The sequence below is a fragment of the Homalodisca vitripennis genome, chromosome 4 (genome assembly GCF_021130785.1).
Source record: "Homalodisca vitripennis isolate AUS2020 chromosome 4, UT_GWSS_2.1, whole genome shotgun sequence".
Lineage (NCBI taxonomy): Eukaryota > Metazoa > Arthropoda > Insecta > Hemiptera > Cicadellidae > Homalodisca > Homalodisca vitripennis.
This window is the reverse complement of record NC_060210.1, coordinates 59,234,368-59,261,236: the sequence shown is the minus strand read 5'-3', so window position 1 is coordinate 59,261,236 and position 26,869 is coordinate 59,234,368. Positions and strand designations below refer to the sequence as shown.

Sequence of the window (26,869 nt, the reverse complement as noted above, 5' to 3'; positions counted from 1 at the left end):
CACTATGAATACTCTATGAATAAAATCTCATAGGATTGTACTCAGTTTGTACACATTTTGTATTCTGCTGTTTTCTCATTGCCATCATGGTTCCTGGAAGACCCAAAGTAAACATATTTTCCAAGGCTCAACCAAATCCCATGGAGTGACATGCACCATCATTGAATTCAGTATTGTGTATATAGAAATAAAACTTAATTTTCAAATCTATAGGTCAATTCATTTTTAACATATCTTGTGAACAGACAGACAAAAATGAGATTTTTTCAATCCAACAATGATAGGCTAGATTATTGCTCAGCCAACTAGTGGAGATGGGTCTCACCAATTCCACATAGTTTTAATTTGAACTATATTTTACTGGATACAAAACCTAATAGTCAATGCAAATCTTAAAATGTGAATGGAGAATTAGGATTTTGACAATAACAATCATATAATTAATAAAATACAAGAAACAGCTTTTTATTACTAATAGTTCATATGATTGTGGGAAAACAATTAACACTGTTGACTAAATGTTTTAATTACTTTGGCTTGATGAGGAAACTTGATAATTTCTTAGCACATTTTATGTTAATTCTGATTTTCTTTATTCTGAAGCAATATATATGTAAGTAACTACAAATAGTCTATGATAATATTTTATTATTAATTAACAATAATGGTATTGAATGAATTCTCAGTCTACAATGTGGTATAAAAACAAATTCCATGTAAAAATCAGAAAACCTTAAAAATAAGTTTTTTGGTCATTTAAGATTTCAAAAATGATTTACAGTACTAAAAAGTACTTAAAATAAAACTTTTAAATTCACAATTTAAATGTTGTGGTAGCTTACCTGTTTGGATGTGATAGGTATTGATTGTATGTATTAGGTTCAATGGTAATACAAGATATCTTTCTTTAAAATTCAATATTGGATTACTAGAAACATTCGATTATGGGACAGTATGCAACAAATTTTCTAGTATCAGAAAAATCATAAAATATATTAAATCTATAAACAAAATTTGTATTTGACTTTAAATAAATGTATATATATATATATATATATATATATATATATATCATACGATTCTCTTTAGATGACAACACATTGATTATGACGCAGCTGCAGAAAGGACAAGAATACAGGAGCAGAAGTCATTATCAAGAAGTCATCTTGCGGTCAATTGGTGAGTCAGTGAGCCATTCAGTAAGTATGATTAATTCTCTAACCCTGGGGCCTGTTACACACCATAGATTTATGATATATTAAATTTGAACTATTTGTTACCAATCATTGTCACAACTTTTCTTCACTTTTGTTGTATTTTTAATCTATGAAATGTACAAACTATTTATGATGTTTATTGACTTTAAATTATAAATACTTAGATAAAAACATATTAAATATTTCTCTTCCTTCCCCTTTATAAAAACAAACATGTATGTTTGTGCAAATTTGGAAGTTTTTATTTTTATAAGAGTTTTAAAATCCTCTTTTTCTCATGCTACATATCTAATAATGGAGCACAGAATTTCGATTTTCATTAAAGCGCATAAACATAGATAACTAAGGATAAGACAAATTTAAAGATTTTTCTAACAAGTTTTCAATCCATCGTGGCTAAGATTTCCAACATAGAACATATTTCTAACATCAACGCTTTTACCATTTTCACACCCACAATTTTTGAGCATTAAAAATATTTCAAAAGTGTTATTATGAAAAAATAATTTATATGCATCTTCTTACAACATTCTACTAGTATAAATAGCAGACTAAATATATAACAGATTTAGCTGATTTGGAAATTTATTGATTTTGTTATGGAAGGTAAAATACCTGGATAAGAAAAATCTTTGGCTTGCCCGCCAAGGTGGGGCAGCGGTCAGGGGTGAATGGGGACCACAGCATGTCGACAGGGTAGGGGTAATCACGAGCCAAGATGTAGCTTGTGCCCATCCCGTGGCTCAGTACTGCCACTAACACACAGTCACAGTCCGAGTGATCCAGTTCTGCCACTACACAAAAATATGCACACACAATTATAGCATAAAACAATAACAATAATACCATGTTCAACAAGGCCCTAAGTTGCTATTGAACATGAGTTCATGAGTTACAGGAGCTGAAATATTAGGTTCATCACTACCACAAAAAGAGAGCAGTCCTACAGGAACATTTCAGAGTGTAGTCTGACGATCAGTTCCAATACTACAATTGACTGCATGAACAACATAACTACCAAATTTTCCTAACTGGTTCTAGTTACTTGTATACATTATGCTTGGTCTTTACTCCACATTCAAACTGTTGCAGAAATATCATTCAGTACATTAGTTAACAACTCATAAAATATCTAGTAATCCTCCTATTTAAAAATCTAAACCGATGTTGATAAATATGTACATGATCTTCAATCTAGAAAGCAGTGTGTTGCTTCAGCCCATTTGCTAATTTAGAAAGAAAGAGTTCTAAAGAATAGTTGCCACATTAATTTTTGTTCAAATCGAAAAAGGAGATAATATATTATAATTCCTAAAATTTATTGTGCATAACAATCAATGATGTAAGTAAAATACTAACTACAAGTATCTTTTTCCAAGAAATAATTTTGTGAAAATGACAAAAATAGCAAATACCACAACTGAAAAGAAAAATTCTTCTTTGTATTGCTGCAGACAAAATTTAGATTTCATAAACCTTTTATTTTATATAAATATTCTTGTAAACACTCACAAATACGTAATTTAAAGTGCTATTAGTGCAAATCAAACTAACAATGATATTTTTTTAGCTATTGTTTGATAGCTATTGTATTGATATTGTTTACCTAATTCTTATAGCAATTGCCATAAAAAACCACCAGTTAGATGAAACTAAGGCATGTTTTTTTTTGTTTATATTATTTTGAAAATAATGTATTAAGAATCCTAGGCTTACTCAAAATTTCCCATTTATTTTAAGATTTATGAAAAGCTAAAAATATTGGTACATTAATACTGTCTGGTACTAGCCATGGTTATTTTATTTATAGTAAATTTATTACTTCACCGAATCATATAAATTTATTATCTTTATTTTTTCAAGGAGCACTCTAATAATGGGTTACCTCTTAAAACTAAAAACACATATTAGTATAAATGTTACTTGACTGTTTTGCTTGACAACTAATTTTTCTTTTCTTTTACTAATTGTTTTTATATTACTTTATTTCTTAGCCAATGATAACATATAATACAAGTAAATTCTTCCTTAATAATTGTTACAAACAAACAGTATCATAAAAAGTCCACCATTTTATTATACTTTATTTTTAGTTGGAAGTCAAAAAACTAAAATAGTTAAGATCGTTTAGGGTTAAGTTCAATGTCTTGCTCAAAAATAACGCCAATAATATATGATGTCTCAAACCTAGCTTCCACACTTTCTTGTGTAATCTCTACATTACAAGAGTTATGGATCTAGTTACAATTACATGAATGACAAGTACGGACTGATGTTGTGAAACAACCCAGTGATGTTAAGTACAACCCGTAAGCATTTGACATGGTTGTTAAGTGTGCACTGTAACTCCTATAGCAACTTTTTTTGTACAAAGCAAGAACAGGGTTCCCACTCAATCTAAATACTCAAATTCACGGCTAATTCACGGTTTTCACGGTTAAAAAAATTAAAATTCAAGGTCGGAAAGTTTTCATAAACAACGTTACCGGTACAAACAAAATCGTGTTGGAGAGGGGCGAAGTTGAGACGTAAACACTACAGACGCGGCGGAGCGGTAAAATACAATATTAAAACTTCTTCCATTTGACTAACGATGTCATTGGTCGTGCAGGAATTGACGGAAACGTCTAAAAGAACGAAATAACAATAGGCTTCGGTTACGACGCAAGCAATGAGCGGCACACACATACATTGAATCATAATAAATAATTATAAAGAATATCAAAAACGTACACTGTCAATTTATTTTACATATCCTGACGTTCAAAATAATCTTTCAACATTAAATAATGTAATGATAATTGAGTTTGCAAAATGAGGTCTCCGGAGGAACTTGGACACATGAACAAGTAAAAAAGGTTTTCAAAAGGTCAGTCTAGAGAAATGTAACTTACAAATTAATCTTCTCCATATATATATATATATATATATATACACAATAAAAAGAATGTGAGATATTGTAGATTTTCTAAATCAATGATTCGTTAAATAAAAGACGAAGAGAGGTTGCCACGTATAATAGATAAGAGATCTACGAGGTGAGTTATTTATAGCCCACAAAGAGGAGGGTACCGGCTCCGCAACAGGACCTATGCTGATTGTCAGCAGTGTTTACGTTTAAGGTAGGCAACAGTATTTCACAACTTTTTGTACGAACATCATAATCTGTGTGACAAAATAAAAATGAAAATTGAATACATGGGAAAATAAAATGTTTATAAACATCGAATAGTACCAAATTGTGGGAATTGAGGAAATAGTTTACAGGTTATATACTATTTATTATAAAAATAAACATTAAGCGTTAGTTAAATAACATTTTCCAATAAATTTTACATTTTAAAAAACATTACATACTTTAAAGAGTTCATTTTATTACGTTAGATTTAATACTTATTCATTCCTACTGCAATGAGAACGAATCACGATCAGTTTCGGATTGCATCATTTGACACCTTGGCTGTTTCCTGCCCCCCCCCCCCATGGTTCTGTGAATCTGAATCCTTACAGCTTAAAATAATTAATTTTATTTAATATTGGTAATGGGGCACAGCCATATGATGAAATCAAAAAGGTGATCTAGTCATAATTAAACTACTTTAAAAAAAATATGCTTGATTTATATATTATTTTTTTAACAGAGTACATGTTCTTATAACATGGATATGAAAAATGTTATAGTTTTATAAGTTTGATTTATAAATAAATTTTAAAAGAAACGTTGCATCGCTGTCGTCCTACCATTACGATTAATACTCTCTCAATGGAGCTGGCTGGCATTGACAACCCTCCGTGCCGCCCTCGGCTTCTCTAGTTTCAAAATCCTTTCCTAAATTGTTAGAATCTGGTTTAAAATGGTTGATTCTATAATTTAAAATAAATAGATTTTATATAATATAAAATAAAATAAATTTAATTATTACGTTACGCTACCGAAAATTTACAAGAACTCGCCTTTTTGATAATTATAAAAGCTTTATTTATAGTTAAGTTTGCAAACCTCCTTGTATCCAACGGCCAATCCGCCACTGATCAGTGATCACGATCATAAAACTGATTATCTTGCAAGAAAAAGAAGTGTCTATTAATGCTGCTACCGGACGCTACAAACTAAAATGAAATGAACATTTTCTTACAAACAACCAAACAAACAACAAGACAGAAGAAATTAAATTTTCACAATACAGTTTTCGTAACTAATAAATATTTGACTTAATAACTGACACACCAAATGAAAATCTAAACTCAATTCTCACAATAAGAATAAGATTGGAGTGCCGAGCTGGGGAAACAAATCTTTCATGTTGAGACCATGAAACCAGCTGTTGTCCGAGGATGGGGGAGTGGAGTACACGATATACCCCTCCCCTTCCACTCTCATTGACAGTAGTAGACAACAAAGGTTATTTTTACCATAACATCGCTGCACCACATTACAATAAATGAACCTTGTAACGATATATTTTTCATCTGCATGAAATGATTAATAGCGTTAACGTAGTCGTATGGAAACCCGACAAAATTATACTTGGACGACTTCCTCGATTTGTAGTTTTGTAGTAATAAAGCTTAACACTACAAAGTTACTTGACGTTTGTTGTTTCCTGGTTAGAAAAAAATGCAATGGTTTTTTTTTTTCTAACGTTTTTTTATAACATGACGTTTCATTTGTAATATTTTACTAATACATTATACAATTTAAACACACATTCACCATAAAAGATTTAAAACCGTGTACACTCATAATATCCATGCAGCTTAGGAATCATAAAAAATATTATTGATAAGGAAAACGCATATCACTACCGTTTAATATCTAAAGAGATGAAAAATAAAATTGGTTTTCTCAAAACGACCTTACTGGTAATTAAACAGTTATATAGGCCTATAAAGTTATGGTCTCGCTGCGTTAATTGATATGTGTCGTGTAGGTTCTGCTCCGTCACATTATTATACTATTTATTTACGCAAGACCCTAAATTAATTCAATTTATTGTCCACCATAAATTAAATTTTTTATAATTATTACATTGTGTTAACAGTCATTACACACAACGATATAGATATCGTACTGAATAGCATTTTTTCTCATTAATATTTAAATAAAATAAGGATTTAATAGAATGAAATTAAGTTTAAAATGTAATTTAAATTCCTTACATTAGATTAAGGATTTGTATACTTTTTTTATTTTATGAAAACAATAATAGACTATATCTGATACAATAAAACTCCAATACGAAAAGTGTTTACATTAAACGACAATCTATCAAGTAATTAAATTGTGTTATTAATCTCGCGTTCAATCAGAGAATGCCTTGTTTACAGCCGCGTAGCGTAGCCAAGGCCCGGAACCTGGCGACAGACAAAGACAGGCCTCACGTGATTTGAGCCGGAAGCGTCATCTCCCCACCGGCCCTTCCTTTTCCTCATTTGTTTATAAACCATATTATCAGTAAAATCGCTCAGATAGCAGCACCTGTCAAACTTCGTGGTCTATCCCCTACATTGCGTGCTACTTTTTACTTTGCAATAGCGAAGGTCAACTTTCCCCATATGATCGTCTGACGACGACCCGTGTTGATTTTATTTATTCAAAAGTTGTAGAGATTTTCACGGTATGTAAACAAAAATTCACGGCTATTTAAGGTTTTTTCACGGTGAACAAAATTCACGGCTTATTCCCGGTTTCACGGTTTTCACGGTCGGGTGGGGACTCTGAAGAACAAAAACTCACAGGTTTATAAAAACTCCATATTTTAGTTAATTTTTGGTACGCTTTGTTTGTTAATACCACTATATATGTAATCAGCTAACAGAAGGCTAATGACTGTATGTACGAACGAGAATGAAGGTATTCCCTTTGTCTCATCAGGTGTACCTCTTCACTTATATTACACTATATTTTGTGGTCTAGGTTGATGTAGCAAGTGCATTTTGAGCTTTTTCGTCACCGACTTTTTTGCATCTCATCAGACGAACATGACTCTTGGGTTTCAGGAGTCAAGTCTGTAACAGTGTCTGATATCGGACATTGCACTGAGAGGAAGGTGAACTGGAGCTCAATTCAACATTTATGTGTTTGGAAGTGAAAAATGTTAAAAGAGTAATAAGTGTATAAGCTCCTCAAATCAAGGTAAAAAACATAAATTACTGTTTATATTTGATTTGCTCTTGTACTTATCCATATCAGTATCACTATAACCTTAAACCGTAATATCCTGAAGACTATTAGAAACTACCTGTATAACATTGTCAAAGATAGATTTAAGAGTTATGACCACTAGTCTTTAAAGGTCGTTCTTACTGGACATCAATGTTATTGCTACTATACATGTAAATCTTATTATCTTGAAGACTTCTATAGAAACTACCCATATAATCGTGAAAGCTACATTCAACCATTCCACATGGTTTGACATATGCACTTTATAAACATATTATGTTATTTGATCTCCGTCATGCGGTTCTATTTCACTGCTAATTCTTGAATCAATTCAACTAAGAAACCATTAAAGGACATTGTAGATAATTCTCTTGCCCAAGTAAACACACGATTCTGAGACAGTGTACTGTTCCTAAACTGTGCCCGCAAATGAATTAAAATCCGGACGGTTTAACGCCTTCATCGGTTAAAAACTTTATAATAATCCGTTGTGCAACAGTCAAAGGTGTTCGTGATCGGTCATGGCTGTACTGGTGGCAATGCCGAACTAAACACTAATCAGAATGGTTCCCCCACTACTCATAAACCAATTATCTACTCCACACGGCATTATCTAGTTAGGACCTGCATTTTAAGAACAATAGCAAAATTACTGTTTATATTTGGTTTACCCTCTTATAACTGATCTTCTTGACTGCTGATACTATTATAGTACAAACTATAAAGCTATCTTTCATAAAGTTATACAGGTAGTCTCTAGTAGTCTCTGGAGAGTATCTATAGCAGTCTTCAAAATTGTTAGCGTAGAGATATATTGACAATGAGAGGGATCATGAAGTTAGAAATGATGTAAAGACTACTATTGTGTCTGCTTTATAGGTCTCCGTCAAGACAGTAGTGTCCAAGACTGTAAGAAGTATACTGTGTTCCTCTTGCCTCTTTTATTACTACCTTCCTTGTATAGATCAAAGATAAAGTAGGGACTTGATTGTTCAATTTATATTCCAGCTAGTACACTCTATGAGTGACTATTATCTTTAAAATCAAATATGAAGTGTTCTCTTACAATAATGGTTGTTACTGACGATGTGCATGACAAAATAATATAGACCTATTAATCTGTCCTAAACCTTATTTTAAAATCAAATAAATATCAGGAATAACTGCAGCTTTATGGGGAGTAAGGTGTAATTTATTCAAAGAGAGAATGGTAAAACAAAACACAGTGTCATCCATAAAACTAAGCTATCCAGCAATATGAAGCTTTATAGTAGGAGATAATTAGGCAGAGAAAACTACTGTACATTAGATTATTCTAAAATTAACTACCAGCCAAACTTACAATCCTTGATTTTGGACCTGATCTTCTCAGAGTCAAGGTCGTGGTGTATATCCACGCTGAAGCCGAGGCTTGCGAGTGTTTTGCCGAGCCTGTTTGCATCCAGCTTGCTCCCATGGCGTGTTGGAGTATTTTCAATTGCGAATTCTTCGTGGTTGAGAATCACTGCGTGGCCTATCTTGGGATGACTTGTGTTGTACTCCATGCTGTGTTTTTCTTCCACTGGCATTGGGGCCTTGGGATAGACCAAAGGAGTCACTCCTCCCCCTCCCTCGCTGACACTGTGTACAAAATGGTTATCTACATATATGTGACCATTTATATTACACAATCAAACCAACCAGTGACAATGTGCCCTTCACGTTGGTTCAGATTTATTTTAATTTTTAGAGTTAAAATAAAAAGGCTTATGCTTAACATACATAATGTATGGAGCTCATTAGTGGAATAACGAGAGGATTGCCAGTCAGAGTTCCCTGTCAGTAACTTTTCATGCATCTCAAAAATATTGTGAATGTACACTATAAGTAACTTACTTAAGTTTTTGAATAAAATAACATTATATATTTTATTTGTAATTACAATAAATAATTTGGCTATATCTTTTCTTTAAATAGAAAAATTATATATTTGCACAGAATTGTTAGTCATATTGTTTCGGTCATTGTTCTTGTTTTATTTTTGCCTACTAGACTATTTTTATTAGTTAGTAATTCTAATGTTTGTAGTAATTATTTTAATATGATTGTAAAATTGTTTAGTATTATTAATTGTATTACTACTTTTGTCGTTATCAATTTATTCCAGTTTAAACTACATACATTAAAAAAATATTGATAGACACATAAGTGTCAGCCGTCTTGTAATAGTTGCCATAAATTAGGAAATTTAATTAAATAATAAGTATATATTTAAATAGGCGTTATACATGTTAAACGTCCGATAGTTAGCAATAAATTTCCACAATTCCTAAATTACATGTACTGATTAAATAATGCACCAGGTTAGCTATAATGTTTACTAAAATGACACTCTTAATTTGAATAAGGCATATATACAAAATGCAGACAACGAAGTGATATTACGGTAGACAGACACTACAGTAGAAGGGTGACCACCCCACTCCCCTGAACATCTCGCTAAACTACACATGAGCTCCCTACAGTACTATGCCATAATTAATAAATTTTTCCAAATATTTCAATACAAAAAATTTTATTTGGAAAATGTCAATATATTACAATAAAAATGAATTGGATATGTGTCACCAATAAAAGAATTAAATTTAACTTACTGTATAATAATTCTAATTCTCTATTGTACACACCACACATAATCCTCCCTATAATCATTATACTACACTAGATATCCTTTAATTAGTTTTTAAACATAACTACAACCTGAGTTTTTTAAAATAAACAAAATATATTCTATATGTGTATAAAAACGATACACTTATAGAGCCAGCTCAATTGACAGACATCTTGATTTAGCTCCATAAAATCCATGTTAAATGCCCCTATTTTTGATTATAGCACAGTTATTGTATTTATAATATATAAATTATATCAAAAAGTTAGAACACCACACAGTGTGATGTGTTCTCCAGAGCTTCCAAAACTACCATTTATTTAACGTTCTGATAGTTTTTGTCTTTTAGACATATTTACCTGGGTGTGGTTGCCTCCATGGGAACAGGCTGTTCGTCTTTGGGCTGACACATGACCTGGGCATCCATCATGTCTAGCTTCGGAGGAGATGCGGGCAGTTCAAAGCTGGAGGAACTAAAGCGGAACCACTTAGGCTTGCAGACAAGCGTGGAGGTAGGACTCTGGAGACCTGCACCACTGCAGTAACCACCGTCTGAGCAGGGAGTGGTAGGAGGAGACAGAATGCTGTCAGTAACACTGTGCAACGCTCGTCCTGGTGGTGGGTTCTGGAGGTTGATATATTTGAACTCTTCCCGACGAACTATACTGATACTACTTTCTTCCGTTTCTGTGACTGTCTTCTCAGTGAAGTCAAACGTGCCATTCTTACTAATAGGGGAAGAAGGACTACAGCCGATAGAGTCAATAACATCGGAGATCCTTCGGATCCGAGGCTCCCGGACGGTCACCACAGTTGTCTCCTGGAACTCTTCGAACACCTCGTCATCATTGTAGGCGTCATTATCGTTATAGTTCTCCAACAGGATATTTGGATTGTACTCTGTGTATTCCGTAGTTTCCTGACTCATTGTAAAGCTTTCCAATCTATTCACGTTCTGATCATTCGGATCGTAAGTGTTGTCTGGCCGCATGGAGCTATCTCGGTCAGAAGCACTCGTGTGGTTCATCATCGCAGCTTTAATTACTTCACTGAAACAAAAATGTATTTTTGTAGTTTTTTTTAATTAGGGAAATAAGAGTGTGTATGCAACAGCACACTTAACAATAGGGCAGAAGTTCACGATCTAACAATAGTGAAGAAGTTCATGATAAAACATAACAAAGCTTTGATATTTGATTTAATATTTTGTGAATGATTTCCAGGTATCTTGTTTTTTATTTACAGTAATTGATTTATGAAAAAATAATGTTTAGAAGTGTCCTGAATTACAAAACTTATAGCAGAACTTGAAAAAATAAGTGTACTTTAAGAGAGCTGTCATAAGCTGTTGCACTAATGCCTCTATTTGCTATGTTAAATTATTCAACTGATCCAAGTTACATGAGTTCTGTTAATAGTTGCCTATAGTTGTTTTACAATCTGAAATTAGTTAACTATCTTCATTAGTTAACTAGCTTCAAAATTTACCAGAGCTTCAACATTATGCTAATTTTACACCCACTTTCACCCAATAGATTGTAAATCCACTTCAAGTTGGTGTATACCTTCAAAATGAACCTAATTGGTACTTGAAACAGAAACCAATGTGTCACTTTCATCTCGGCAACCCCATGTAAATATTGGGGTGGAAAGGAATGTTGCTAGCCTAATTAAGGAGCAGTACTGTACCCCACCTGCTTTAACTGGAGAAGGCTGGAACAGAGCTACCTTCACCTTCTTTGAAGATAACATGAATGAGCAATAGAGCCCATATCATTCATGAGATGTAACAGGAGGCAGCCCCTACCACTAATTTTACCCATCCCAAAAATCCTATCACTCCAGAAGCAAGCATTAATGTCTTTTTGGGACTAAATGCAATGAGGGATTTCAGCTTCTAGCCCTAAGAAAAAAAAGTGTATGGCATACTAGCACATATGATTCAGTCAACATGTTAAACCTTTCAGAGTCATAGGTATTTTCAAGTTGCGCTCTACCAGTGCCAAGCAATTATAAACGTGTCTGCCTGCTGGTCCAAGAGTGTTTCTATCTCTTTTTACTATGTGTTGGTAAATATTCTTTATCTCTGTTATTTAGTAAAAATGTAATGTTTTTTCACCTAATTATAGATAAAAATTCAGTGTACTGGAATAAAATACTAAAAATTGCCTGACTCCAATTGAACTTTTTTATTGGGACCTTCTTATGGTGATGAAAAAAATACCTGGGTTCTATTCAATACATGTATTGTAAATTCCACTAAATTATGAACACACTATAAAAATTGAATGTTAAAATGTTCACAAATAAAAAAATTGTTGCATTTTGAAGAAATCTAACAATTGGTACGATTTTTGAAGGCAAAAGAGTTTACGATTTTACACAAAACATAAAGTTAAGGGAAAATACAGATAACATTAACAAACATACAAGTAAAACTAAACTGTGAATTAAACATTGTAAAATGTTGTAACATCCAAATGGAGTAACATTTATTTAAAAAAAAAAAAACAAAAACTTAGCACTAATGGAAAGTAAAACACTTTGGATGCAAACCCGTTTTGCACTTTCTACACATAAATGTTGATCTTCTTCTCTTCCCACAAGCCTTTATGCTGGATGCACTACAAATACAGCAGTTTATCTACCTATCATTGGGAATGTTTTCAAAATACGTGTCTGAATTTGTATCTCCTCGGGAACCTCTGGCATGACCACTCGGTGTAACATTTGTTACTCAGCCAAATTCGGTCTAGATTCTTGTTCTAAAGGCCATAGTTTTATATCCTAATGTAATAAAATCTTATACATGTTTTAATCATCTTAATCTACAATAATAATTAATAATCTTACTCATGTAAAACAATAATAATATGTTTATATAAATAAGAATAAGTTTATTTTGAATTTGTGATGATTGTAACTTCTGGTTAACCAGATGTTGGAATTTAAGTGTAGTTTTTAGAATTTCCGGTAAACAGGACATTGGCACTAAAAGGGTTAAACATCCTCAATGCTACTCTTATACCGATTGGCTCTGATTCTACATAATAGTATATGTCACACTAGTGTGTCTGTACAGTAAACTTGATAACCCAACACCTTACAATATGTGCTGGTCAAATAAGAGTTTGTCATCATTCCATTTAATTTCAAAAGTACGCCTTTATTTAAATTATCTGAAAGACTTTAAAACACGTCTTAACTAGGAAAAGAACAAAACCCAATTTATTACTGTATAATCTTCTCTGCTATAAATTATCTTAGTTGACATATTTGCCGCTAGGGTATGGAAGGATAGTTAGGTTGGTATACATGATACAGCAAAAACGTACATAAAAAGCTGAGTAAATTAACTATTAACTAAGCTCACTTGATTTTAAGTATTAACTGAGATTAGAATTACACCAATGAATGAGTATTATGTCAGTAGTAATATATATCCTTATAATTTCTTAGCTGAACAATGGATAACTTAGTGACAAGAAGATTTAGAAGGACACATATCACTTATAAATTCAGATAAGATGACTTCCCGACAATGATTTTAGCTGTGATGCTAATTATAAATAGGTATTGAAAAGTGGTTGTTAGATGCTGATGTAATTAATTCAATATTGTTTACAATATTCTATAGTATGAAGACTACAAATTCCATACCCATATCCTAATTGACTCACTCATTTAACTTACTACAAATATGTATTAACCTGTTGAAGAGTCCGGACGGCTATAACCGCCAACCTACCAAGGGTCTACTGGAATACGCAAAATAATCATTAATAAACTCTAAAGAGTAAAGAACACTTTCTAGTTGAATGTATTAAAACTGTATTGGCTCATTACAAAAGACCGAAATAATGCATTATTTGCACCTTCCAGGTGTTATAATTATACATTTTGTATTTTTTACAATTTTAGAAAAGTATGATTATTTTTTTAACATGGGTACACAAAAATACTACTTATTTAGTACACTCAAAAACTGTTTCTTTTCTTTCACACTCACTCCAAGTTGTATTTGAACCAGTACCTTATATCAATCATCAACGAATTGCAGAACGGAGAGTAACCTATAGATGTACTTAGCATAAGAAAATGGCAGAACATTTGGTGGAAAACTATGATTATATATTTTGTTGCTAGGGGCCAGCACCTTTCAGCAATAACCACTTAGAACATTTTTCATAGGCGAAATAATACACAAGATTGTAACTAAATAATATTTTATATTCGAGACTGCTAAAATCAAAATTAATTAAGTTTTGAAGAACTGATTTAACTAAAAATGTTACAATTACATTTAATTCCTACCAAATTTGTGAAAATAAATTTGTTTGTCCAAAAACCAAAATGCAGTTTACAGTAAGTAAAAAAAGAAAATACCAAATGAATAGCACTATGCAATTTAGAAATAAATTAAAGGCCAACATAAAAACTGATCAATACATGTAAATGTGTTTGGTAATTTTAAACAAATGAAACTTATTTGTTAAAAAAATAGTACAAATTTTATTTGCGTAGTCTACTAATTATTTTTGTTTATAAATAAATTTACAGATTCACTCCATCCTTAAAAGTGAGAAGGGACTTCTCCCCATTTAACTACCCTAACTGAAACACTTCCCATACAACATTAAAATAAATGTTTAGTAATATTAGCATTTTTCATGAATTAGTGCAGAAAGGGCAGGTTCGGAAATAGGCGCCAAACCAAAAAACCTTATATACCTACCGTTAAAGTCTTCAATGAAACAAAAAAATCAAACAAGTTGTGGACGACTGTACATGTTTAACTGCAATAACAATTTCAAAATAAACTCATTCCTTGGAGATTAAAAGAAATATATTAAAAAGCAAAGTAAACTTCCACTAATCTACAAACCCAATTATATAGAAAATAAAAGCGAAACTTACAATCATAAATACTGTAGCGACCTCCCGGGCCGTAGTACATAAACAGTCAATAAGCAGGAGGCGATATTCACAACACTGAAACCTCACTGTGACATCGTGATAAGGCACACTCCGACAGTCACGCCACTTCACAAGCCGGCGAGCCCCACACAAACTGCTTGTCCAGTGCCACTGTATAAACTGTGAACGAGGGCCGACGCGGGCTCCTGGCTCGCGCTCTCAGTTCCGCCGCGCATGCGCAGAGGCCACCACTGGTGACGCACAAAGCTCGCTAACCCCCCTCCTCCTCCTCCCACAACCATACATCACACCACCTGACTGACAATTCGAGCAGGGCTCAGAGAGATATAGCACATCCGATCTGGAGATTCGCGTTTCAATCGTTTCTCCAAGCGTAGCTTACAGCAAATGAAAACACAAAATTTGGGAACCAATACAAAGACAGCTTTAACCCGTTCTCTGGAGTTCTAAAATCACATTCACAACAATAAACGTTTGATACTGAACGGGGATACCACTATATACAACCTCTTTCTCACAGTTAATACAATTATTTAGAAACCAGAATTAACACTGTACCTTGCTTCCAAAATCTTAAAATATACATTACGGAACTCTCGCATTTTACTGTAATTACAAAATTACGAAATAAACACGATTGTTCTTTAAAATTTCAATTTCACTTGAGTTCGTAAATTATCACTACAGTTTTAGTCTTTTAAATTAAAAAAACACAACTACTTACAAACATTCTTTAGAGCTACAATTAAAATAAATCTATTTATATAAGAAAGTGTTAATGCTTTTTTTGTTTAATTACAATTATTTGGACTCTTCGTGTACAACCGTATTGTGAAATAAACGGACAAAGCAGCATTATTAGAAACATTGTGAAAACAAACAAGATACCCCGTACTAACAGCGATCCGAACACCTTTAAGTCCTGATTTTGGTCATAGCGTTACTGGAGATTTTTCATTTGAAATATAACTATTAGTACTTTAAAAATGGTTTGTTTTCTAGTAAGTGCTTTATGTGTACTTAAATAATAAAGTACGAAGTTCTACAAGTAATTATCTGAATAATAAATTCAAGTATCAAAAACACTAAAAAGAGTTAGGATGTTTATTAAGTATACTGTATATTTAAAATCAGACACACCCCATAACTGTACGAGCATTAAGTTTTTGGAATGAACATTGTTCTTATGTGATAAAAATCAGTAGAGCCAATTCCATTTACTTTTCAATGGAAACCTTTTATCATTATAAAGTGCCTTTCCATTTATCAAAATGGAGTTTTCCTGTTCAAATTGAGACTAAGTTCAAGTTTGTAGCTCAACCCTTGCGGCCGTTACATTGTGGACACGGAGACAAACAAAACCCGAATTTTACGGTTAACCAGCGGGACGGCCTCGTATGAAAATATAAAAATTATTGGAGAATTGTGAGTTTTCCTTTATAAAATAATTAAAAAAAAAAATTTTCCAATAAGAAGAGCTTTTCCTTAAATGAAATTATTCTATATGTTTAATTTAAGTAATTTTGTGACATATTTTGTTGCGTGTATTCTCGCGTGAAGGGGCGCTTGTTTTAAAATCCCCCTTAAAGAGCCCCATGCTGTAATAGAGGATCGCCGGATAGCTGAAGAAGCATGCCAACTAAACACCGTGATCACGGGTTGACGTCGCGGTCGCGCAATTTGATGACTAACAGAGGCGCTGCGGCGGTGCTATTCCAGTGCACGATCAGGATAAATGGACCCTGCGCGCAACAGGAGAGGCGGGCAGGACTTCAAGAGTGCTGTAGTAAGAGTACTTCCGTGCTGATTCAGTCTCACCTAATAGTTGTGTAATGTATTCAGATGCTAACATGTCGTCCAGTGTTTTCACTTTTCTTTCCTCCTCACCAACGTAACTTATATAATGTTATCAAATTAAATATAAAAATAAGAAATATTCAGATTTATTAAAACTTCTAACCGAGAAGCACGAGTAATTATCGACCAAATTACTTTTACTTTAAATTCATGTGATAACAATGAAGGCGTTATCTCCACCTATTGTTGTGTAAGGCAAACTATCACTGTATATACTATCTATCATTATCTCTCACTAATTGCGAACTAATTAACAAGCAAATTATATTACTGAAGAGTTGAATAGTTTCATACAACTTTTCTGAACATTTATGATGTAATACAAGTTAATTCTTATTATATATGGATGTTAATATAATCTGACAAATTTAAAGACTTGGTTATGAACAACATTAAGCTGAGTGATATTGAGGATTTTGTATAGCAATTTACAAATTATTACATAGGTAAACCATAAAGCTACTATAACGAAGTGATAATATAAAAAATAAAACATACATATACACTATGTCCAGATAAAGCGTATTGTACAACAGTCTTGTAATTTTATAGAATACGAGTATATTACTACAAATTAAACAAGCAAATACAGATATCATAATTGCTTATAATATAGATACTTTCCAAAGGTTTGGCAAAAACACACCATGAGAAATGGAAGAGATACCTGATCATCCTGAAAAGTACATGCCTCGGGATCAGAAGTACATATTGGTGTGGTGTCTCAATGTCATCACCTACAACTAACCGATCTGCTAATAGCTGACTGCTGACTAGTGTGCGAGAAATTCCCCAGGATGTCACAAGACGACGTAAGCCTCCACATCACAGCAGAAGACAACGACCTCGATTCACTATGAGTGACGACTCACGGCAGGTCGTGCCTTCAGAAATGAGTCACTCTACCTGGCCATTGGGCACACAATACTTACCGGGGATTTAGGACCCTTGGGTCACCTTTCTACGTACACAATATTGTGGAAAACATCAAAGAGAGCAGGTGGGTACACATCTGGCCAACCAGCGCGATGGTTGTGGAGTTCAAAACTCGACACTACTACAACTACTGCACTATCCATCCTGTCATTCAACTATACTCTAATAATAATATTGGCAATGCTGTTCAAGAAGTGATATTTTACCACGATATTGTCCTGTTAGCTGGGGAGTGAAGTGAGGGGAGGGGGTATGTCAGGTGTGTGTAAATTATTTGTCAATTAATTATGGTTGGTTTGAATAATGTTGTCTGTTAGTTTTTTAAAACAATTGGTTATTAACTATAAGTAATATTGTCCACAGGTACTGAAGGAGATTAGATTAGAACAAGAATACACAACACTTTGACTCATTCTACATGTACTTACCCATAAGTAGGACTTGGTGCGATACCTACCAGGAATACTTATAATGCAAATGAAGTGCAAAAAAACACAAAGTATGATGACAGGAAATTAATAAATTCCAAGTGTGCACTTCGACATGGCGGGGTATTGATTAGTCAGTGAAGGTTTCTTTCATCAATGGGACGACAACTACTATACATATACAAATTACAACAAAACTACCTGTGATTACCAGCAAACACTGACCCAATAGTTAGTTAAGTAAGCTGACCTCTAGCTCGAAACAGCTTGTTAAATGATTCATCTCCATACGAATTTGATAGTCGACTTACAAATAAAACTATACAGTTCACCTCAATAATGACCATGGCCTTAATGTGATGCAATCTTGTGTGCTCATTGAAATACGTGAGATAAAATATGAAACCTACCACCTTCTTTCTTAATTTCTGTATTAACAACATTCATATCAAGTTTTGGAGATTTTTATTAAATGACTAATTTGCTGTTTTGACATATTTTTATATTTTACCATTCTTCAAAAAACAAGACAAAACAACTAATAATTTTAAATGATGACCCTAATCTCCCAGCCCTTTCTGACAAAACCACGAGGCAAAGAAAAATAAATACCACTCATTTATATTTTGTTTATGTAATTACGGCAGTTAGAAATATATAACTCATTGTTCCACTATAACTAGGACTCCTCCTACACATATCTGTAAATTTACTTTAACATTCTTATTATGAAAATATAGAAAATTAAATTAAATTTTCACTGTGTATACGACAAAAGCCCCACTCACACATTAGTCTAGATTTTAAAATAAGAAAAAAATATTTCCAAACTGTCATAACAATTGCATAAAGTCACAGTCTCGACATTTTTACTACAGTTCTTAGTAAATAACACGGGATGGATGAGTTCTTGATTTACTACCAGGTTCACAAGAAAAGGTAAATAACGTTTCTGAGTGATAGCTTCTCTTGAACTAATGAAATCTGAAAAAAATATATATTGATAAAGAGTTGAAGTTATAGACCTTTACCATGCGTACAGCATTGTACTATTTTATCACTAATTTAAAAAGGAAAATCTCCAGTGACAAATGTACGACATAGGACGACAACCCGAAGTGACGAGTGAGTGACCACTATATCCGGTCCGGTCCACATCCGGCGCGGCGCTCGTGGTCAATGGCAGACAAAGTGACAATGTCAGGATAACGCACGCGACAATAATTGCAGCCCCTCCCCCACACCAACATTCGCTAACTTCACTTCTAAACGGAGAGAGTGTACTATTAAACTATAGGTTATGTAGATTGCCTTAAGGACGAGTCAATTTATCAGGAACGTCGAAATGTAAAGAAAGTAGCCAAAGGACATTTTGTACAGTTCCTCATTAATTAGTTCCTTCAGAGGAGAATCATGTGGCCATATATTTCCCGAAATGATATTTTATCAATTTTAATGAGGTTTGTAATACAAATACACTGACAAGTCCACTATTACTAACATTTTAGCATATAAAACCGGGTATAATAACACAAATAATCTTCCAAAAAGTACTTAGTTTTACAATGAAATGTAATAGCTAGAATTTTATTTTATATTTATATGATTACTAATCAGTTTTAAATTATCTAAAATAGTTTGAATGCTCTAAAATGACACCAAAATTCGGAAATAAAGAAAATTTTCATACTGTTTCAGTAAGGAAATAAAGTAGGTTTCAGCTTATATCAACGACACAAAACTAAAATAATTCTGTGGTTGACACCTACCCAAGATTTTGTTACTTTAGTGCAATACCTTCACAACCTTCCAAAGCGCCCATTATCGTGGTTGTTTTACTAATGTCGTAGCTCGAGAGATTATAGTTAAATCATTTATTTCAATATTTTTTTTCTTTTTGGACTAGTTATCGGTGTGAATCGAAATGATCTCTTCCGAATGTAATACATTTACGTGAACTGATGCTACTTCTACGGCAAAAAGCGATTTTGAGATGTTCTTCAATTCAACTTAAGATAAACTGAAAATATTCTTTAATGCATTTGACAGAGAAACTAAACTATTTTCTACCCTCGCCCAGACGGTTCAGGGACACAGCTGAACCCATCAGGTAGGACTGACTCGCAGAACAGTTCTCTACCCGGACCTCAAGAGTCTTGGGTAAATTGTCTCCCGACCAACCAGCCATCCATTTCTCACACCCACAGGCCACTTTGTCACGTTTACTATAACAGCATCTACGCATACCGACAATCAACTTTGCTTTAATGAAACTTTCTCATATCAACTCAATTAAGCACGCCCAGAGCCGTATTTACTGGATCAGCATGAAACAGAAATTACAGCACTTCATGTCCAGAATGATGTTGTAATCTCATAAGCACGTAAACAAGTCACGTTCAGTCGGATGTAACGGCAGCGGCACAACTACGATACGACATTAGCAACTCATTAATACGAGAGACTTATCTGTATGGCCACAAGACGGGTGCTGGCACGTGCGTTGATAGCGGTGATGTAATGACCTTGTACAACTAAAGACAGCCGCGTTGCAGTGCGCAGTTCGTCCGCATCTGTGCAGCAACTGGTTTTATTAACCACTGATATCACACCTAACCATAGAATTTAAGTGTTTCTGATCTTTCACCCTGTCTGACTGTCAAAGACGACTACATGATTTCAGTCGCTTCTGAGATGCGCGAGATCTTCTAATCATATTCGCTGCTTTGATAACATCGAGAGATTAAAGTATAACAGTTCTAACAATATATAGGGTGTAAAGAAAGTCCTGCATGGGCTTGATAATTCCCGAACGATTACAGGCAAAGCAATAAAACTTGGCACATCATTACTGCACCTATAAATCTATGTTTTGAAGTAACTACTATTTTTTGTCATGTCAGGGGGCGGCCCCTTAGGAGTCAGAAGAAAATCTTAAATGAAAGTATGGGTAGAGTAGTATATCAAATTAAAGGTCGATATTAGTAGAGTACAATGCCGCAAATCCGATCTCGAAGGGATCGTTTAAAAAATTACCGTGGTTTAAAGTTCGCAACATTTACAATATGTTCTAGATGGTTTAATATTCTTGTCTTGGCTGAAGTTGTGAAAGTTAAACTTAGTAAATGAATACTGGACTAAAGAAATAGGTTTTAAGGTACTTAGTGACTCTTACCTAGATGTAGATGTAGATCCACGATGAGTTAGGGAGAAAATTTAACGTAAGCATAGCTCAAAATGTACATTATTTTAAAATTGTTAGACCTCTCAAATTAGATTAATTCAATTTTGTGAAACGACCCAATAAGATATAATTAGGAACTACAGGAAAGGTGGTATTTGTATGGACCATTAAGACCGTAAATTAAAAAAAAAATGGTGGAGATCGTACAATTGTGTTTCCAAAATGCCTGGTCTTTTGAAAAGCACTGTTGAGATGCCTTCCAGAACCGGCAGGTCGCGTCTAATAAGAACCGGCCTGCCAGTGCTAACGCTTTCAATTGCATGGTGCTCTCACAGGTCTCGTATAAACATTGACTATTCGCAAATTTGTATCGACATCCCACATTGTGAATTCGTTAGGTGTAGTTGGTACGTGTAAATAAAAAATATGATATAAACATATCGTGTTAGTGATCTGCACCAAATTCTCCTCAATGGTGGGAGGGGATGAAGGATAAGAATACTCATGTTTTGTTGGTTAAGGATATCGGCAAAACTACCACAGCTGTTCAAACACAGTTCAACTATCACTATGCTGTAAAACATGAGAATGTTTTTAAGCAGATCGGAAAACACCCAACTAGAACATGAAAAGACAACTTGTTCATATACTTTTACATAGTATGTCAATCTACATATTAACAAATTACAGTGACAGATTTGTAATGTTATTGGCCTAACATATTTACATTAGCTTTAACTATGGAGTCAGTTGTAAACAAGGTAAGGTAAGATAAATTAAACTGAATTTCTCGTATTTGAATGTAATATAAACCCAAAATGGCTGACAGCGTTTTCGTACATTACGTTTGATAAAAATAATACTTGATTACGTGTACGCTCACACTACCTGCACCGTGAAAACAAAGCTATACAAATATATTTAAACATGTTGATACAATACACAAATTTATAACTGTCTGATACGATTGTATACAAAAAACTGAGTCGCTAATGTTAATGAACTAGTATAAGAAAATGTTGTGAAGGACGCCTAAATTATGGAGTAATCACTTTTAGACGTTGTGATCTACTTCAAAACAACCCATGAAATTTATTCCGATTATAAAATATATATTCCGTTAACAAATTAACTTTCGATGTATTAGCCATCTATAATTTGGCTCCATATAACTCTATATGTTTTTTACGATATTATTACAAAGCGTTGAAAGTTTTTATAAGTAAAAATGTAAATCATGAACAAATTTATTTTTTTACTTGTAAGGCGTTTGGGTAAAGATACGAGTCTTTCAAATAAGAAAAGTCTCAGTGGCAAATATAATAAAGATGAAAAAGTGTAAAGGCTTGATATTGTTCTTATAGGACCAAACTTAAAATCGATTTAGTAAAGCCTAAGACAGATATGTTTAGCGCGCGATGATGCACCGCGCCGGAGAATCACGTGACTTTATTACGTATAGAATCCTCGACACCTAATGAGCGTTACAAAAGCGTTTAGAAAACTAGTCCGCTAAATCTAGATAAGAATGTACAGTTACCTGAAGGCGGTCCCACCTGTATGGTGAAGGGTTGTCTTGTGGGCAATCAGTCAACATGCTACACTCGGAATAATAACAATGAGAAGAACGGTATCATGCAAACGGCAAATGGAGATCATGGATCGCTTAAGGCTGTAATAAAATGAACTTCATTTTATCCTCATATGAATAATTTTAAATCTCATACAGTTTTACGGTCGTTATGTGTGATGTCTCATGAACGTTTTTTAGTTCTATTTGTAAACTGTATACCATTTGAATCATTAAACAATGAAGAACAAAAAAGTTTGGATGCGTATTCAACTGTATGAGGTGTAACTTCGTCTAATGGGAAAATACTCAAGGTACTTTGACAACAGCTGGCTCTTAAGACCAACCAGTAAACATGGTAGTCTGGAGGTTAAAAGTGATGCTAAGCCAGAATTATCAACGCTTGAGGACGGTCTGCCAGGACAGTGAAGAGAACTTCTCTCGGTCAAGTTTACCGGTGGAGATCCAAGTTCAAGTCTAGACACACTGGATATTGCAGAAATTTGTCAGTGATGGAAATCAGAAGTAGCAATGTGAGAATACAGTGTGATCTGGATGAAAGAACAGATTCTGGAGTCAACGAAGATGGACCTGAAGAGGGGCAGAAAATGGTGGAAGCTAGAACTACGAACAACACCAGCCCAAGTCAATGACGTGAGTCTCCCTTTGTGAGGAGGATTGAGTTTAAGTTTCTATGCCAATCCCAGTATTTGTGACAGTTTTGTGCAAGGCAATATAAGATTTGTAATATATAGACCATTTATATAGCTTTGCAAGTGCTTTAAATCGGACTTGATAGCTATTTTAGGATAAAATAGTGTACAAATTTCAGAGTTCAAAAGACAATTTTGGCCTAAGGGAGATTTTGATTTCCCACCCCTTCTTCAGGGCGCTGGGGCATCGCATGCAAAGCCTGAGCGGAGGTTTGTGTTGGGATTTGTTATGATTATATTATGTACATGTTCGTTAACTATGCATCCGAAGAGCAGTAAGCCGGTACATAATAGGGAGCTTGATGTCTTGTTCTATGGCGATTCTATGAAACTGCATAAGTGATTCAAAGTTGCCACAAGACTTATGGTAAGGGTTACATATAGTTATGGTATAATACTCATTAGTTACGCCTTATTCCAAAACTAAAGTTACTAAATATCGAAAAATAAATATTGGTGATTATATTGAAAAGTTAGAAAATTCCTGTTTTGTAAAATTAAATATTTCTGTAGACCAATTTATTTTTTTAGCTATTGAACATCTCTCGTACAATGGAAGGAGGATTCAGAATTGTTGATATGTGCGTCCTTCTTGATACTTGATTATTCCTCCTGATGTGCATAATTTTTATTATTAGTTTCTGCCAGGAACGTGTAGACTTTTTTTAATCTACGGAAACTACTAAGGATACCATATGAAGATAGTTTGGAGTTGATTGAAGCCAAAAATAATGGCTGAGAGCAATATGGTTTAGACGGTGAAGGGAGATCCTCGGGTAGAGTTGAAGGTCAGGCATCGGACGTGCGAGTGGATGGACCTGAAAATGATGGAAACCAGAAGTAATAGTAGCAGTAGCAAGCGAAGACTATGTGATCTGGTTGGTAAAGGGAGACCCTGGGGTCAAGTCAAAAGCCTGGGAGTGCAGAGGACGTGCTCCTGGAAGGTGGTGTTTTTAGGTGATGGGAAGCTAGTAGTAGCAGTAGCAGTAGCAGTAGGCGTGATTACCTCACGGATAGATTGCCCGGACCGAGTCGAGCCAAATTACACGTACACGCGAGTGAAGCGTGGCCGTGCCGTGACGTGCGCTGTGAAGAGATTTGTCTCCTCTCGTCTTGTCGTTGACCCTAACATCAGGATCTGTGTTGTCTTCCTAGAGCCATTGTTCATTCTCTTATCACATCATTGTTGCGGAAAGTGATATTCATTCAATAAACACCAATAGAATATTAGTAGTTTTTAGTTAAAATGCAATATTCTTGTCATTATAAATAATACATACCATTCAAGAAGGCAATACTAATTTTTTTGTCGAGAGGAAAAAATCCTATTGTTCTACGCTTAAGAACTAATGTTATAATATACTAATAATTACAGTTGCTCACGATTCCATCTATATTACAGAAAGCGCCCGGATTGAACAATTGTGACAATTAATTTGTGTGTTAACAGCTGAGCTGATCCAAAGACGCGTGTTCTATAGTAGTCCGAAACGCAATAGTAGCTTCTCATCATTGTCTACACAAAGCGTTATCAGAAGAGCCGAGATAAAGACAACACGAATCAGGTCAAACGTAGACTGATTGGAACCGAAGTTTCACAGTTAGACAGACTCAAACCACCAATCTCGCTTGACGAGATGTCACTCCATGTTGACTTACGGCCAGATTAGATAAGCTAACACTGGTTCTGTTGACACTGTTGTTTATAGAAAAGATAAGAGTTCACCACAAAGATTACAGGTTTTTTTACTCCTCTGATTTCGTGGGTGGGTATTTTGTATGAAAGTCGTAAAAATGGATAAAAGGTTAATAAACTGGCATCAAGCTCTGTAAACTTTAACACGTGTCAATTTAAAAGTTATATAGTAAGGTGCACGATAAAAATTGATAATGATGCATACAGTTTTGTCTTTTCTAATACATTCAGTGATAAATGAGAAATGAAGAACGAATAAGTACTTCAGTTTCAAATCGATCTTCAAGTGCAATCCTTTTTTTCGCCTATACAAGTCACAAAAAGTACTAGGGTTACACATTTTACCATATGGAGTTTAACGACGATAGTGCAAACTGAGTAATTGTTATCTGCTAAGATAAGGGCAGGACAAGAACAGCAATGGTTTGTATTTGCAGAGATAAATGGACTTGTAGAAGTGGTCCTTGTGGGAGAGACGGTGAAGGCCAACACTGTAGTTGCAACTACTACAGACTACAGACTACAGGCTAGAGAGTGCAGGCAGCTTGGCGCACGAGACGGAGGTGCAGATGCACCGCCCCGGGTAACAGCTGATGTAGTTGACCTCCGGAGTCAGTCTGTAGTAGCCAGTAGTAACCTTGAGCCGAGATGGCGGAGGTGGGGGAGAGTAACACCTTCCTACACACGTTGTCACGGCCCGGCGCGGCGACCAGCTACTGAACCAGCTTTCTTCCATGCACCATTGTGCTGTCCTCGGAGATGTTTCAATAATCGTGGCTCTCTGGAGCACAACTCTGCTGACATTTAGCACTACCGGAAAACGAGCGAGTGACCTTGATGAATAACCATGACAGCATTATATCAAAGTAGCCAAGCCAACGGTTGCGCAACTTGATTCAGGAAATTATCTTCTTTCTAGAAGATACTGAGCGAAGTAATAGTACAAATAAAATATTTCTGTACTCCATAATGCATACAAATGAGTTATATAACTATCAATGTTTATTTTCAACAAGGGTGATCACAGGTTTTTTGTCATTTCGTTATCTTTAAAATATTAAGTTAACGAAGTTCTTATAAACATCCCACATGAGGATAGTTAGATCACACACGACATTTCAGTCTATTGCGATGTGCGTGGTCGGGGGTGGTCAATAATAATTAGCTGCTTCATCAACTAATTTGTTTAGGTAAACATTTCGTAAGAACTGAATGGATAGTTGTATATTAGCTCATACCGTCGTTTAAACCGACTTGTCAGTCATCTAAAGACAGCTATTTAGGATAATGGGTTGAGTAGAAACGGATTGTATTTATAATTGAATTAGCTATCCAGTAACAATTAAAAGTCGATAGTTACATCAAAAACCTTTCAATCGTCAATATTAGCCTAACAGGGCGAGCAACAAGTATTTGTCAAACAAATGTTTTTAATCTCAAATTTTTCTAAATCGCTTCAGCCAAGGGTAATCAACATTGCCACCGCTGCTGTGTGTTGAATGTCCAGTTAACGA

At 34.3% G+C, this 26,869-nt stretch overlaps 1 protein-coding gene across 2 annotated transcripts in view; it reads right to left on the bottom strand.

Annotated features, from left to right (window-relative positions):
• Positions 1–26,869, bottom strand: part of LOC124359346 (caspase-1-like) — a 125,811-nt gene that overhangs the window by 9,886 nt on the left and 89,056 nt on the right. Inside the window, exons 1-4 of one of the 2 annotated variants that reach the window (XM_046812019.1) lie at positions 14,951–15,140; positions 10,393–11,082; positions 8,726–9,003; positions 1,833–2,011 (exon numbers count right to left, since the gene is read on the bottom strand). In XM_046812019.1, coding sequence (XP_046667975.1) covers positions 1,833–2,011; positions 8,726–9,003; positions 10,393–11,063 — 1,128 coding nt within the window. In that variant the 5' untranslated portion in view covers positions 11,064–11,082; positions 14,951–15,140. Of the gene's footprint in view, positions 1–1,832; positions 2,012–8,725; positions 9,004–10,392; positions 11,083–14,950; positions 15,141–26,869 lie in introns of those variants that run through there. The other variant, XM_046812018.1, reaches the window with a different exon arrangement.